Raw genomic sequence first — 13,433 nt, forward strand, 5'->3', positions numbered from 1 at the left:
GTCTCTTTCTTGTCACTATGTAGACACTAGTGTCTATTTCTTGTCATGTAGACACTAGTGTCTATTTCTTGTGTATATGTAGACACTAGTGTCTATTTCTTGTCAATATGTAGACACCAGTGTCTCTTTCTTGTCATGTAGACACTAGTGTCTATTTCTTGTCAATATGTAGACACCAGTGTCTCTTTCTTGTCATGTAGACACTAGTGTCTATTTCTTGTCAATATGTAGACACCAGTGTCTCTTTCTTGTCATGTAGACACTAGTGTCTATTTCTTGTCAATATGTAGACACCAGTGTCTCTTTCTTGTCATGTAGACACTAGTGTCTATTTCTTGTCAATATGTAGACACCAGTGTCTCTTTCTTGTCACTATGTAGACACTAGTGTCTCTTTCTTGTCATGTAGACACTAGTGTCTATTTCTTGTCATGTAGACACCAGTGTCTCTTTCTTGTCACTATGTAGACACTAGTGTATATTTCTTGTGTATATATAGACACTAGTGTCTATTTCTTGTCAATATGTAGACACTAGTGTCTCTTTCTTGTCATGTAGACACTAGTGTCTATTTCTTGTCAATATGTAGACACTAGTGTCTCTTTCTTGTCATGTAGACACCAGTGTCTATTTCTTGTCAATATGTAGACACCAGTGTCTCTTTCTTGTCATGTAGACACTAGTGTCTATTTCTTGTCAATATGTAGACACCAGTGTCTCTTTCTTGTCATGTAGACACTAGTGTCTATTTCTTGTCAATATGTAGACACCAGTGTCTCTTTCTTGTCACTATGTAGACACTAGTGTCTCTTTCTTGTCATGTAGACACTAGTGTCTATTTCTTGTCATGTAGACACCAGTGTCTCTTTCTTGTCACTATGTAGACACTAGTGTATATTTCTTGTGTATATATAGACACTAGTGTCTATTTCTTGTCAATATGTAGACACTAGTGTCTCTTTCTTGTCATGTAGACACTAGTGTCTATTTCTTGTCAATATGTAGACACTAGTGTCTCTTTCTTGTCATGTAGACACCAGTGTCTCTTTCTTGTCAATATGTAGACACTAGTGTCTCTTTCTTGTCAATATGTAGACACTAGTGTCTCTTTCTTGTCAATATGTAGACACCAGTGTCTCTTTCTTGTCATGTAGACACCAGTGTCTCTTTCTTGTCATGTAGACACCAGTGTCTCTTTCTTGTCATGTAGACACCAGTGTCTTGTTGAGATTCTCCCTGGCTTTAAACCAATCCAGTAACTTTGATTGGTGCAGGGCTGAGCATGGATGATGTAAATACCATCATTTATTTATTTAACTGCAGATAGTCTACATATTCAATTCAAAATCATCATCTTTAACCCTTAAATTCAATTATTTCAATGGACTAAAATCTTGTTTTATTTGATGGTCTTCCTGCCCTGGCATTTGACACCAAAGGCCAAGTGGCCTTGCCCCTAAAATGACTAAATTCCAGGCCTAACACCAGACACCTAGTTCTTGTGTACTCGGTCAGTATAGTACTAAGTTGGTAAGTGTAGTGTCCACGTTATTTACCAAATTAAAAGTGGGACCTTGTCATTTAAATGTAATCAGGATTGGTTAAAAAAGAAAATCAAGCAAAGCACACATACATTAAAACTATATACACAAATGCAATTTAGAGTAATATACTGCAGACAACGACATGCGCCAGCTCTTTTTTAAATATTTTATTCCAAAAAGCAAAAGAATCATCCTCAACATTTTCAAACCATCTGCATCAACATCCCTCTATTTATCATAAAGTAATCCTTACGCCGCAGTGAGATCAGTGTTAACGGCAAGAGCTGTGGCTTGAACACAAAAGCAAAAAAAAACAAAAACATATCCTGGTACTTTAACCCATTAAGACCTGGAACGCATCTGTGTCATTTTTAGATTTCTTTGGCTATTCAAAAATAGCAGATCTACAAGCTCATAGCATATGAGCTTGTAGATCTGCTATTTTTGAAAAAAGTCTTGAAAACAATTCTTTTCGATTTTTTTTTTTCAAAAAACTGTTAGGATTTAGAAAATAATCGCCTCAGGTCTTAACGGGTCAACTGTGCATCATTTGCTAAAACAATGGTTCTCAACACTGGTAATCAGGGACCCCCCCATTACTATAGACTAAACGCAATGAACAACTTGAGCCCTATTAGTCTCACGTCCGGGGAAATCTAAATTCAATGCAAGGCCTAGAACAGGGCTAACAAACCTATGTGCCGTCCCAATATCAAGTACAGCCTTATTGTCTTTGCATTTGCAATGCGGTTATTCTTTTTTTATGTCAGAATTGTATCCACCAAGTTTTGGCCCATTCGATTAATTTAGATGTCACCAGACTCATCAGTAGGCGGAGATCGCCGATCGTCTGGCTGCAGCCCCTATATACTGTACTTTGAATAGTACAGTATATATATTTTTTGACAATTGCCAGGTAGAATGTAGGATAGAGAGCCATTGCTTCCAGGGGATCAGCGTTGAGAACCACACAATTCAGACAAGCATTTGTACTACGGCTTCTGTCATCTGTCAAATTACTCTATAACAACTATCCCCATCCACGGATGTGTGTGTGCATCCACAGACAATAGCAGTACTGGTGGTAGTACCTTTATCAGTACTTAACCCATTAAGACCTGAGGCCGCGTCAAAAAAAAAAATCTAAATCCTAACAATTTTCCGGGGAAAAAAAATAAATTATAATTTTCACAATTTTTCAAAAATAGCAGATCTACAAGCTCGTAGCGCGGCACTCGGTGCCGCGCTATGAGCTTGTATATCTGCGATTTTTGAAAAGCCAAAGAAATCTTAAGTGACACAGATGCGTTCTAGGTCTTAATGAGTTAAATACACTGGAACACAACAAGGACACCACAAGGTAAGGTGTTGCCGATTCCACGCTAAAGCCTCGTGTATTTCATCTTTCAAGACAACTCAAATTTACAGAATCTGACAATTCGTGTTTTGACTGTCAAATACGGAGTGGGAAAAACTGTAGCACACTGCTCGTCAGAATTCTAATGCATTTGATACTACAAAAGTCTAAAAGAACACTCCGCCACCTTGAGAAGAGCTGTCTGAGGTGATCTTTTAACCCTTGGGCAGGTCATTTCTAAGTGCGCATTATATAAACCTGTATGGGAGTGCGTGAACTCTTGGAAAATACATGCACACTGCAGTTCATGACCTGACCATTGAAAACTGGCTGCTTCGGGCACCCGTAGTCAGCGTCGACTGTTATATTTGTGAAACCCTGATTCATCAATTGCACTTCTGACATAGCTACAAACAACGATATCGAGAGTAAACAGGTTTTTCATTCCAACCCAACAGTTACACAAGCTGATTTTATTTTAATTAGTTGGCCTCTTGTCGTTTTAACCCATTAAGACCTGAAGCCGATTCTACAAATGTCTTCCAAATCCCAACAGTATTCTTAAAAAAAAAAAAGGTATGTTTCTATATCAGTGGTGCTCAAACCTTTTCATGTCAAGGACCCCCAAAATTATATATATTTGGCCACCGACCCCCATCTCAAAATGTTTTGTTCCAGGGACCCCCAGAAGCACAGATTTGAGTTACAAATGTTCGCTTTAAAAAATATATATTCAAAGATTTGCACACATTTTCACGATTTTTCAAAAAACGCAGATCTACAGGCTCGTAGCGCGGCACTCGGTGCCGCGCTATGAGCTTGCATATCTGCTATTTTTGAATAGCCAAAGTGTAAAATAATGCTTTTTCAGCTCAAATCAAAAAATGACACGGATGCGTTCCAGGTCTCAATGGGTTAAAGGTGTGTGAATTAGTGAACCAGTTGGTACGGCATGTGGTTGGAATTAAAAACCATTCCATGGAACAGGACGGGACAGTTGGCCTGTGTGTCCAGCCATCTTGCACTACTGTGTAAGTCACCCGGTTGTTGCAGCTATAGAAATTGAGATGAGGCAAACGGCATGTATATATGCCCGGGGGCAGGCAACGTTGGCTGGAGGTTTGACTGCTCCTGAAACGTCTTAACGGAGGTGCATATTGTAAAGTGACTAAAGGGTCCACCAGAGTGTGAATAATGAGGTATAGAGAAACACCCAGGACGTGTTTCTTTTAGCCAGAGATGTGAATAAGGTGTGAGGGTTTTGACTGTTCGTTCAGACATGAGAAATGCTGTACGCCATTAAGACCGGGAACGCATCGGTGTCATCTTCAGATTTCTTTGGCTATTCAAAAATAGCAGATATACAAGCTCATAGCGCGGCACCGAGTGCCGCACTATGAGCGTGTAGTTCTGCTATTTTTTTATTTTTTTTATCGCGAAAATCTGTGCAAATCATTGAATATATATGTTTTTTTTAAAGCAAATCTTTGAACGTATGTTGCTATAATATCAGTGGTTCCCAAACTTTTTCATGTCAAGGACCACCCAAAATGATATATGTATTTGGCCGTGGACCCCCCCCCCCCCCCCCCATCTCAAAATATGTTGTTCCAGGGGCCCCCAGAAGTTGTAACAGAGTTAAAAATGTTCGCTTTAAAAACAAATACATATTCAAAGATTTGCACAAATGTTCACTTTTTTTTTTTTTTTTTTAAATAGCAGATCTACAAGCTCATAGCGTGGCACTCGGTGCCGCGCTATGAGCTTGTAAGATCTGCTATTTTTGAATAGCCAAATAAATCTTTAAAATGACACCGATGCGTTCCCGGTCTTAAAGGGTTGTGGGAGCTGAGTGTCACATTTCTTATTTTCAAAACCCATCTCTGGTCGTCTCGCTTGTCGACCATCTTAAAACCTATATAATCACACACCACTGACTCGACCTTCAATGATAAAGTTACACGTGATGCGAAGCTTTGGGGAGAACGTTGTAACAAGTGTACAAGTTGAATGAAGAATAAACACTTAAGATACACAGGATCACGCTCACATATCACTATTGAATACAAAATATACAAGTTGAGCACAATAATTAGAAGAAAGAAAGAAAAGAAAAAAAAACCCAGCTCCAAATCATACACACTGTATCAGGTCAAACAATTTGCAATTAACTATAATTATTACTTGTAATTTTTCGTGGCAACGCCTTTGCTTTGCCATTTTCAAATGACTGGGCAAGTCACATGTTGATCTTTCCCTCCCTTTCCCCCGCCTTGGTCTGGTGAACATTGACAACACGTTGAACAATTTTAAGGTCGTTACACGCGAGGAGCGTTCATTTTACGTGATTCATTTGCATTCATTCAAACTATTTGCGCTACGAGTGCATCCACACAGAACGCAAATGTTTATGCAGCGGTAACACTAAACAAAGGTTGATTTTTCACCGCGAATAAATGCACCAATCTGTAATTAATGAATAGTTCGATGTGAAATAGTCAACGACACATTCTCTGATTGTTTAGTTGTCACGTTCCTGGTGTGTAAGGACCTCGTGTGTTTTTTTGTTTTTTTTAACAAACATGAAATCATAGAATATCGTTTCTCAATTTCAGAAATATTTAAACAATTTAATTTCGAATACCTGGAAGCAAATTATAGACATTTGATGCAAGATGGAAAAAAAAGTTAATCTTAAATATTTGTATCCCCAAAAACCAAACGGCAAAAAATAGGGACAAACATTCTAGCTGTAACTGTACGGCCATTGAGAATATTAATAAGTGTCCAATCCTGTGCCATGGAGGGCATGGAGTCTATTCAGCGTTTCATTACAACCACTGCACAGGCTGATTTGGCTTTATACTCTCTTACACGCCATTGTACATCAAATAGCAAAAATGTACATAACGCCATTTTCTATGAAGATTTGCCTTTTTTTTGGGGCCGAACGTTTGTCTATTTTCGCCCAACGTTTGTCTATTTTTTCCCTATTATGGCATGTCCAGAGGCTAAAAAGAAAACCAACCCGTGGAGTGTTTAGTTGAAATGAAAATGCATGAAGTGGGGGTCCTCAGCACTTCTAATACTTGTCTATTAACCCATTAAGACCTGAGGCCGATTCTAAAAATGTTTTCTAAATCCTAACATTTTGAAAAAAATATAAAAAATATTTTTTCACGATTTTGAGAAAAAAATAGCAGATCTACAAGCTCATGGCGCGGCACTCGGTGCCGCGCCATGAGCTTGTAGATCTGCTATTTTTGTAATAGCCAACGAAATCTTAAGTGACACAGATGCGTTCCAGGTCTTAATGGGGTAACAGGTAGCACGGTGACCGTACCAACATAACAACCTCTAGAGCCTTTATTATAAAGGCATATTAATAAGATTAGAAGAGAATGACATATTAATAACATTCCAGCCATCTATAATAACATTTAAACATCACATAACATAATGAAAACAATTTTTAAAAAAAAGACAAAAATGAGAGGGGGGGAGGGTTGGTTGTCAGCTCAAACTCCAGCAGGAACATTCACCTTGAATGCACCACACTGGGGCTGTTTGTGTCCCTGCGTTTGTGTGTGGGGAGAAACCTCTGCTTTACATGAGTCAAAGAAACAGCCCTTGTCTTCTTCCATTCTTACCTCAGTCTCGCTCTTTCGTTCTGCTTTCGACTCTCTCTCGCCGCTCAAAGCGAGGAAGCCCCGATAAAGAGGTCGTCGGATCGATCCAGATGGTTTGAAAAAAAGCAAGAAAAATAATAATAATAATGTACATTACAAAATAAAAATCCAAAAACAAAATTCAAAAAGGAAAATAATAAAAAGAAACGCGGGAGGTTTTAATCGTTCCAAAGTCCGCCGGTCTGTTCTTGATACACTTCGATGACATCCTCGTCCTCCATTCCCAGCTGAGAAAAAGAGAAGACAAGACATTGTTTCAGAGAAGAATTTAACCCATTAAGACCTGAGGCCTATTCGACATGCCTCCTAAATCCCAACAGTATTCTGAAAAATCACACCCTGTGTGAAGAGAGTGGTGCCTTTGATGAGCCCTGTATTGATGTTGTCATCAATGTTTGTTTATTGGACATACATACATACGGACGGACACACAGACAAAGTCAGATATAGGAGTGGTTGGCACCACTCAAAAACGTATGTTTCTATATCAGTGGTGCTCAATCTTTTTCAGTCGCAGTTCACCCGTTCGGGGCCGATTAGCAGCCACACAACGTTGGCTGCGTTGTCGTGAACACATGCAGACACCACCCTTGTTTTAATGTTGTTTGGTTGTGCTCGGGTGTTGCGCTCTGAAAATAGCCGATCTACAAGCTCACAACGCGTCGCAGCGTTGATGCGGTGTGGAGTCCCCAAGACTCCACACCGCATCATTTAGTTTAGCTGCCAGGTTGTTTTGCCGTGTGTCTGTCGGGGCATACTCTGTGTCAATAAGACGGCTGATTTCACATTCCACTCCTCGTACTCTTCATTTTGTGTTTACTAGTGTTAGTATAGTGGAAGTCACTTGTGGTTGCGGGTGTAGACTTGGCCCTTCAGAATATATATACATATACACGGCACTCTGTGCCGCACTATGAGCTTATAGATCTGCTATTTTTGAAAAATCGTGACATTTGTTTTTATATTTTTTTTTCCGAAAAACTGTTAGAATTTAGATTTTTTTTAAAAAGTGGCCTCAGGTCTTAATGGGTTAACGGTTAACGGGTAACGGTTACCGGTTGGCCATCCCTAGTCCTGTAAGTCCATATGCGCTGGGCTTCCTTGGAAGCATGACACTTTAATATAGAAAAAAATCAGTCAAATCATGTAACAATATGAACTTCGCTGTACTTTTCTAAGACCTGCACAACCCCAGAGGTAAGGGACAGGAAGGGAGAATGGTGTAGCTACCTCTTTAGGGGTTTGGTTGTCTGCGATCCTCTGGCCTTCAAAGAGAAACCGTAGCGTGTTCATTGGGACCCCCTGTAAAAAATAAACACACACACACACACACACACATATAGCATCATCATCAGTAACCAAAAACGTTCAAGACTCTAAAGAGTTAAACTATAGTTAAACATCTGCATTACTTAATTAAAGAATTGTTATTTTGATCAACGTCTGCCTGTTATCTCTCCTATGGTACCACATCACTACAGCATGGAATTGTGGACCAATTTTTTTCAACGGCCTGTAAGCATTGTGACATGTTGTGAGCTTGTGGATCGGCTATGATTTCTTTTGGGGATGCTAGAATAGGGATGCTAGGGTTTGAAAGTACTGTCTTCACAATAACAATGTTGGTGGTGTTTTTCCAACCACTTTCACACTGTTCATGAGTTTCACTTTCAATATAAAGAAAGGTAGGCACCAAGCATTTCCTGGTGCAGACTGCTAATGCTGTTTGTTTATGGACAGAGGCCGTTCGGTTCATGCGCGTAGCAGCATGAACCGAACCGCTATGAGCTTGTGGTACATCTGCTATTTTTGAATAAAATAATAAAATAAAGTATAAAATAATGGTGTAAGTGATTGCTTTCCCGGCACTTACTGGGTTAAGCGAGAAAGAGAGAGAGCTGGCTCAATGTTGCAAAGTCACAGCACTTTGATTTAACCTATTGAGACCTGAAGCCGATTCTACATGTCTCCTAAATCTCAACAGTATTCTTAAAAAATGATGTTTCTATATCAGTGGTGCTCAATCTTTTTCATGTCAAGGACCCCCAAAATTATATGTATTTGGCCGCAGAGCCCCATCAAAATATGTTGTTCCAGGGACCCCCCAGAAGCAAAGATTTGAGTTAAAAATGTTTGCTTTAAAAATATATATATTCAAAGATTTGCACACATTTTCACGATTTTTCAAAAATAGCAGATCTACAAGCTCGTATGAGCTTGTATATCTGCTATTTTTGAATAGCCCAAAGTGTAAAATAATGCTTTTTTAGCTCAAATCTAAAAATGACACAGTTCCAGGTCTTAATGGGTTAAACACGTAGCAAACAGCAGACCAAGGCCCAACATGTACACGTGGGGGTCAAGAAAGCATATTAGTGTTTTAGAGATATCTGTCGGGACTTAGGACACGCAGCTTAAAAATCGGGACGATCCCGGCCAAACCGGGACGTCTAACATCAGGTGATGTGTGAGCTGAGCTCGTGTAATGGGGGTTCTCCCTAAAACCTTACCTGTCTCTGGCTGTAAGACTCCTTGAGCTTCTTTAAATGTGTCGTCATTTTCACCTTGAAGTGTATTTCACTGTTGTCCTGGAGGAGGCAGACAGAACACGTCACATCACCACACAGACATTAACACATCCACCGCCAAGGGTAAATCTCAAAATGTACTCACCAGTGCCAAGGTTTTATTGTTGTTTTTTGTTTTTTTCACGTCGCCATAGACCCCGTTAAAATCCTTGTGAATGCGCGATGCACTATTTGTAAACATTGTGCACATGTCCCTGTGTCTACTAGTGCAGACCACGTGTCAAACGGGGCATCCATGTTGCAGTTAGAACGGTTTATGTTAAACAGTGATGACCGAGGAGAAAAAACTACAAGGGAGAAAATGGCGTTTTTGTGTGCGCTTTAGAATGGAGGACGACGGAAACAGCAAAACCGGATCGCAAATAGTTCCGTTCCGGTGGTGTTACACTGAAAATGGTCCGTGTAGAAAATTGAAAAAAAAAGAAAAAATCGAAAAAAAGGAAAAAGCACCCGGACCGTAGCACTACGGTCTCGGCGCTTAACAGTTGGATTTAATGGACCGTAGGACTACGTTCTTGGCGTTTAATGTGTTAACACTGAAGAGCAGCGCTGAACGGACTAGGGGACGAGCACACATCCTATGAAGGAGTGTATATATTAAACATTGAATCGTAGTCAAACATATATATGATGCAATGAGAATTTTTACTCAAAAGGCCTAGATCATTGGATCTCAAAGTGGGGTTCGGGTACCCGCAGGGGTCCTCGAGGGAGTTCCAGGGGGGTCCCCAGCTAAATGATGGATAGCTAGGAACCAAATGGACCCTTATGGGTCTGTAACTCTGAGAGTGTACAAATGGAACCAAATGGACCCGTTAATCCATTTGTATTCTCTCAGAGTTAAATTAACATCGATTTTACGATATAAATTGGTGTCCCAGAGATAGAAATGCCTTTAAATGGGGGTCCGTAGCCTTAATGCATGTCAAACTGGGGGTCTTTGAAAATAAAACGGTTTGAGAATCACTGCTAGAGCCGTAAAAAATCTTCTCTTATGGGGGTTCCTGGCATATCTTTTCAAATGGGGGTCCTTGACATGAAAACGTTTGAGAACCACTGGCCTAGATGGTGCAGCGCGCGTGAAATGTCTGCGGCTGCAGGAGTCAATGCTTTTCAAGCGGTTCTTCGGAACTTAATGCATAGATCCATGTGTCGCTTGTCTGTGAATAGCATCACTGTAAGCATAAGTAAACCCTGTGAAGAGCTGCACTAGATACTCCTCTAGCCTTACGAGACATTGGCTTAAACCCATTGAGAACTGAAGCCGATTCTACATGTCTCCTAAATCTCAACTGTTTTCTGAAAAACGTAGGTTTCTATATCAGTGGTGCTCAATCTTTTTCATGTCAAGGACCCCCCAAATTATATGCATTTGGCCGCGGACCCCCATCAAAATATTTTGTTCCAGGGACCCCCCCAGAAGCAAAGATTTGAGTTAAAAATGTTCGCTTTAAAAATATATATATTCAAAGATTTGCACACATTTTCACGATTTTTCAAAAATAGGAGATCTACAAGCTCGTGGCGCGGCACTCGGTGCCGCGCTATCAGCTTGTATATCTGCTATTTTTGAATAGCCCAAAGTGTAAAATAATGCTTTTTAGCTCAAATCTAAAAATGACACAGTTCCAGGTCTTATTGGCTTAAAAGCCTGCATTTATAACTGTCACAAATGCCCTGTCTAACATGTTCATTTGGACTGGGTTGGTTTTACGTTTATTGTTGTATGTAATTGTGTTTTTCTATGGACCTTGAGTCTGAAATAATGACACACACACACACACACACACACACACACACACACACACACACACACACACATCATTCTTACCTGTCCGATCACTTTGAGTTTGATGTACTCTCCTTCCTTCTTATCCCCCCCATCTTGGCTGGAAGGTTTTGTCTCCTACAACCAAGTGGTGGAAAAAAGTACTCAACGTTTTTACTTAAGTAAAAGTATCAATACTGCAATGTAGAAACACTCTGTTAATCCGGCATTCAAAATCGACTCGAGTAAAGCGAGGCATTGTGAGCTTATAGATCTGCTATTTTCAAATGGCTAAAAAAATGTATGTAGGGCTTAAGTGGTTATTATGTTTTGTAATAATAATCAAAATCTACAAAGTAACTAGTAACTAAAGTTTTCAAATAATTGCAATGGAGTAAAAGTATAACATTTGCCTCTGAGGTGTAGTAGAGTAGTACTGAAAAGTACTGAAAATTGGAAATACTCCAGTAAGGTAAAGTGCAAAATTGCACTTAAATACAGTATTGAGTAAATGTACTTAAGTTACTTTACACGACTGCTCTACAACAAAAACAAATGGTCAGCATCATCAAGCTAGCCAGTCAAGACAAGAGGCAGCTAGCCTCGTTTTAAAACAGGCCTGGGACATTTTAAACAAAATCATACATTTTTAATAACGTTAAATGCAAGAAAAACGTGCGTAAATTCGTGCGTAAATTCAGAAAACAACAGCAAAAATGCGGATAATAATAAAGCTTAGCTCCTGTCTGCCTAACAACAACAAGGACTCATTTTAGGAGGCCTGCCTGCAGCTACTTATGCTAGGCTAGCACTGTTAGCTAAGTGGTGCTAGTAGTAGTAGTAGTAGTAAATGCCACTTAATAATAAGCAACGAAAGTTGTGTTTTTTCCCCCGTTTCACGCGCACCAACATATGAATAATGTGACGAATAACAGCAGCATACCGTATCTGACATGGTTCTATTCCTGTGTTAGGAGTTTGTAATGGATTTGATGTGTTGTTGTTGTGACAGTGAGTTAAAGCTTCAGCCACACTCTCTCTCTCTCTACTCTCTCTCTCTCTCTCTTCACTCTGATCGCTTGTTATGAGCGTCACTCACCCGGAAGTACTCGTATGTACCCGATTGCCTCTTTTTTTTCAGAATAAGTGTTCACTATAACATTGGTTCTCAAAGTGGGGTCCGGGGACCCCCAGGGGTACTTGAGGGGGTTCCAGGGGGTCCCCAGCTAAATGATGGATAGGAACCAAATGGACCCTTATGGGTCTGTAACTGAGAGGACCCGTTAGGGTCCATTTGGTTCCATTTGTACACTCTCAGAGTTAAATTAACATTGATTTTACAATATGAATTGGGGTCCCAGCGATATAAATGCCATTACATGGGGGTCCGTAGCCTAATGCATGTCAAACTGGGGGTCCTTGAAATTAAAATGGTTGAGAATCACTGCTAGAGCCGTAAAAATCGTCTCTTATGGGGGTCCCTGGCTTATATTTTCAAATGGGGGTCCGTGGGCTAATAAGTGTCAATTTGGGGGTCCCTGGCATGAAAAAGTTTGAGAACCACTGCACTACTAGAACTAGTACTTATTTATTAACAAAAAAGGTTTTTCAAAGAAGTGCTGCTTGATTCCAAAAAGGTGTGAAATGATAAATAATTGGAATTATTTTTCTTTAGTGAAAAAAAATATAGGATTTATTTAGAGCAAGGCAACAAATTATGACCGTTAATAATTATTTGTTATTTATAATAATATATTTATTATTTTACACAGAATACAATAAAATAATAAAAATACAATGCAGAGATGATCAACACACAGTGAAAACCAGTGGATGTAACCATATGGTTATTACACTGGCATTAACATATAGTAATTCAATTTTACAGAGCACGATAGAACAGTCCATTATTGAGGGGGTGAGGGAGATGACAAAATATGACCATAATCAGTTAATTGGTTTCTTACATTAATGTGGGCTATTAATATTATTCACTTTGTTTCACCTCAAATCATGGAGACATAAGTAATATTTATGTATTTATTCATTCATTCATTTATTTATTCATTTGTTTATACATACAAGTAAATTCTGCCTTTGTTAATTGTTTTCTAAACGGTTTTCAATCTGCATGCAGATTACAGCTTGAATGATAAATACGTTTTTTTTTTAAAAGCGCAGCTGTTTATCAGTCAGGCCATTTTAATGACCTTTTAATTAGTTAAGCATTAATTGGCCTTGTCTTAATGCATCTCTGGCTGAGGTGAAGAGTACACATGGCTGTGTCTTCTTCAATTCTTCATAATTTCCTTCTTGAACATGTTGAAGTGTATCACCTTCCTCGCTTGATGATGGAAGCCTACAAAACATTTAACTGTTTCTCTCTTTTGTACGACCTTTTTGAGTTTTCCTACCACTGTGTTTTGTACTTGTTGGCATCTTTGTCAGATCTTGAGTTTTCTTGATTTTACATTTTTTGCTTTAGTTT

At 39.3% G+C, this 13,433-nt stretch overlaps 1 protein-coding gene across 1 annotated transcript; it reads right to left on the bottom strand.

Annotated features, from left to right (window-relative positions):
* Positions 1–3,038: 3,038 nt before the first annotated feature.
* Positions 3,039–12,035, bottom strand: sumo1 (small ubiquitin like modifier 1). Its single transcript, XM_084050620.1, has 6 exons — positions 11,889–12,035; positions 11,009–11,083; positions 9,100–9,177; positions 7,820–7,891; positions 6,178–6,816; positions 3,039–6,105 (listed from the first exon to the last, which is right to left on the bottom strand). Exons 1-5 carry the CDS (start codon positions 11,898–11,900, stop codon positions 6,748–6,750), a joined length of 306 nt encoding a protein of 101 aa, XP_083906746.1. The 5' UTR covers positions 11,901–12,035; the 3' UTR covers positions 3,039–6,105; positions 6,178–6,747.
* Between the last annotated feature and the right edge of the window lie 1,398 nt (positions 12,036–13,433).

This window comes from Gymnoscopelus microlampas, assembly GCF_963454915.1.
Source record: "Gymnoscopelus microlampas genome assembly, chromosome: 24".
Classification (NCBI taxonomy): domain Eukaryota; kingdom Metazoa; phylum Chordata; class Actinopteri; order Myctophiformes; family Myctophidae; genus Gymnoscopelus; species Gymnoscopelus microlampas.

Excerpts from the sequence above, each read along its gene's own strand:
- sumo1 (XM_084050620.1), bottom strand. Across the intron at positions 9,178-11,008 it reads AACTCAAAGTGATCGGACAG|GACAACAGTGAAATACACTT; the intron begins GTAAGAATGATG and ends TGCCTCCTCCAG. Across the intron at positions 6,817-7,819 it reads ACAACCAAACCCCTAAAGAG|CTGGGAATGGAGGACGAGGA; the intron begins GTAGCTACACCA and ends TCTTTTTCTCAG.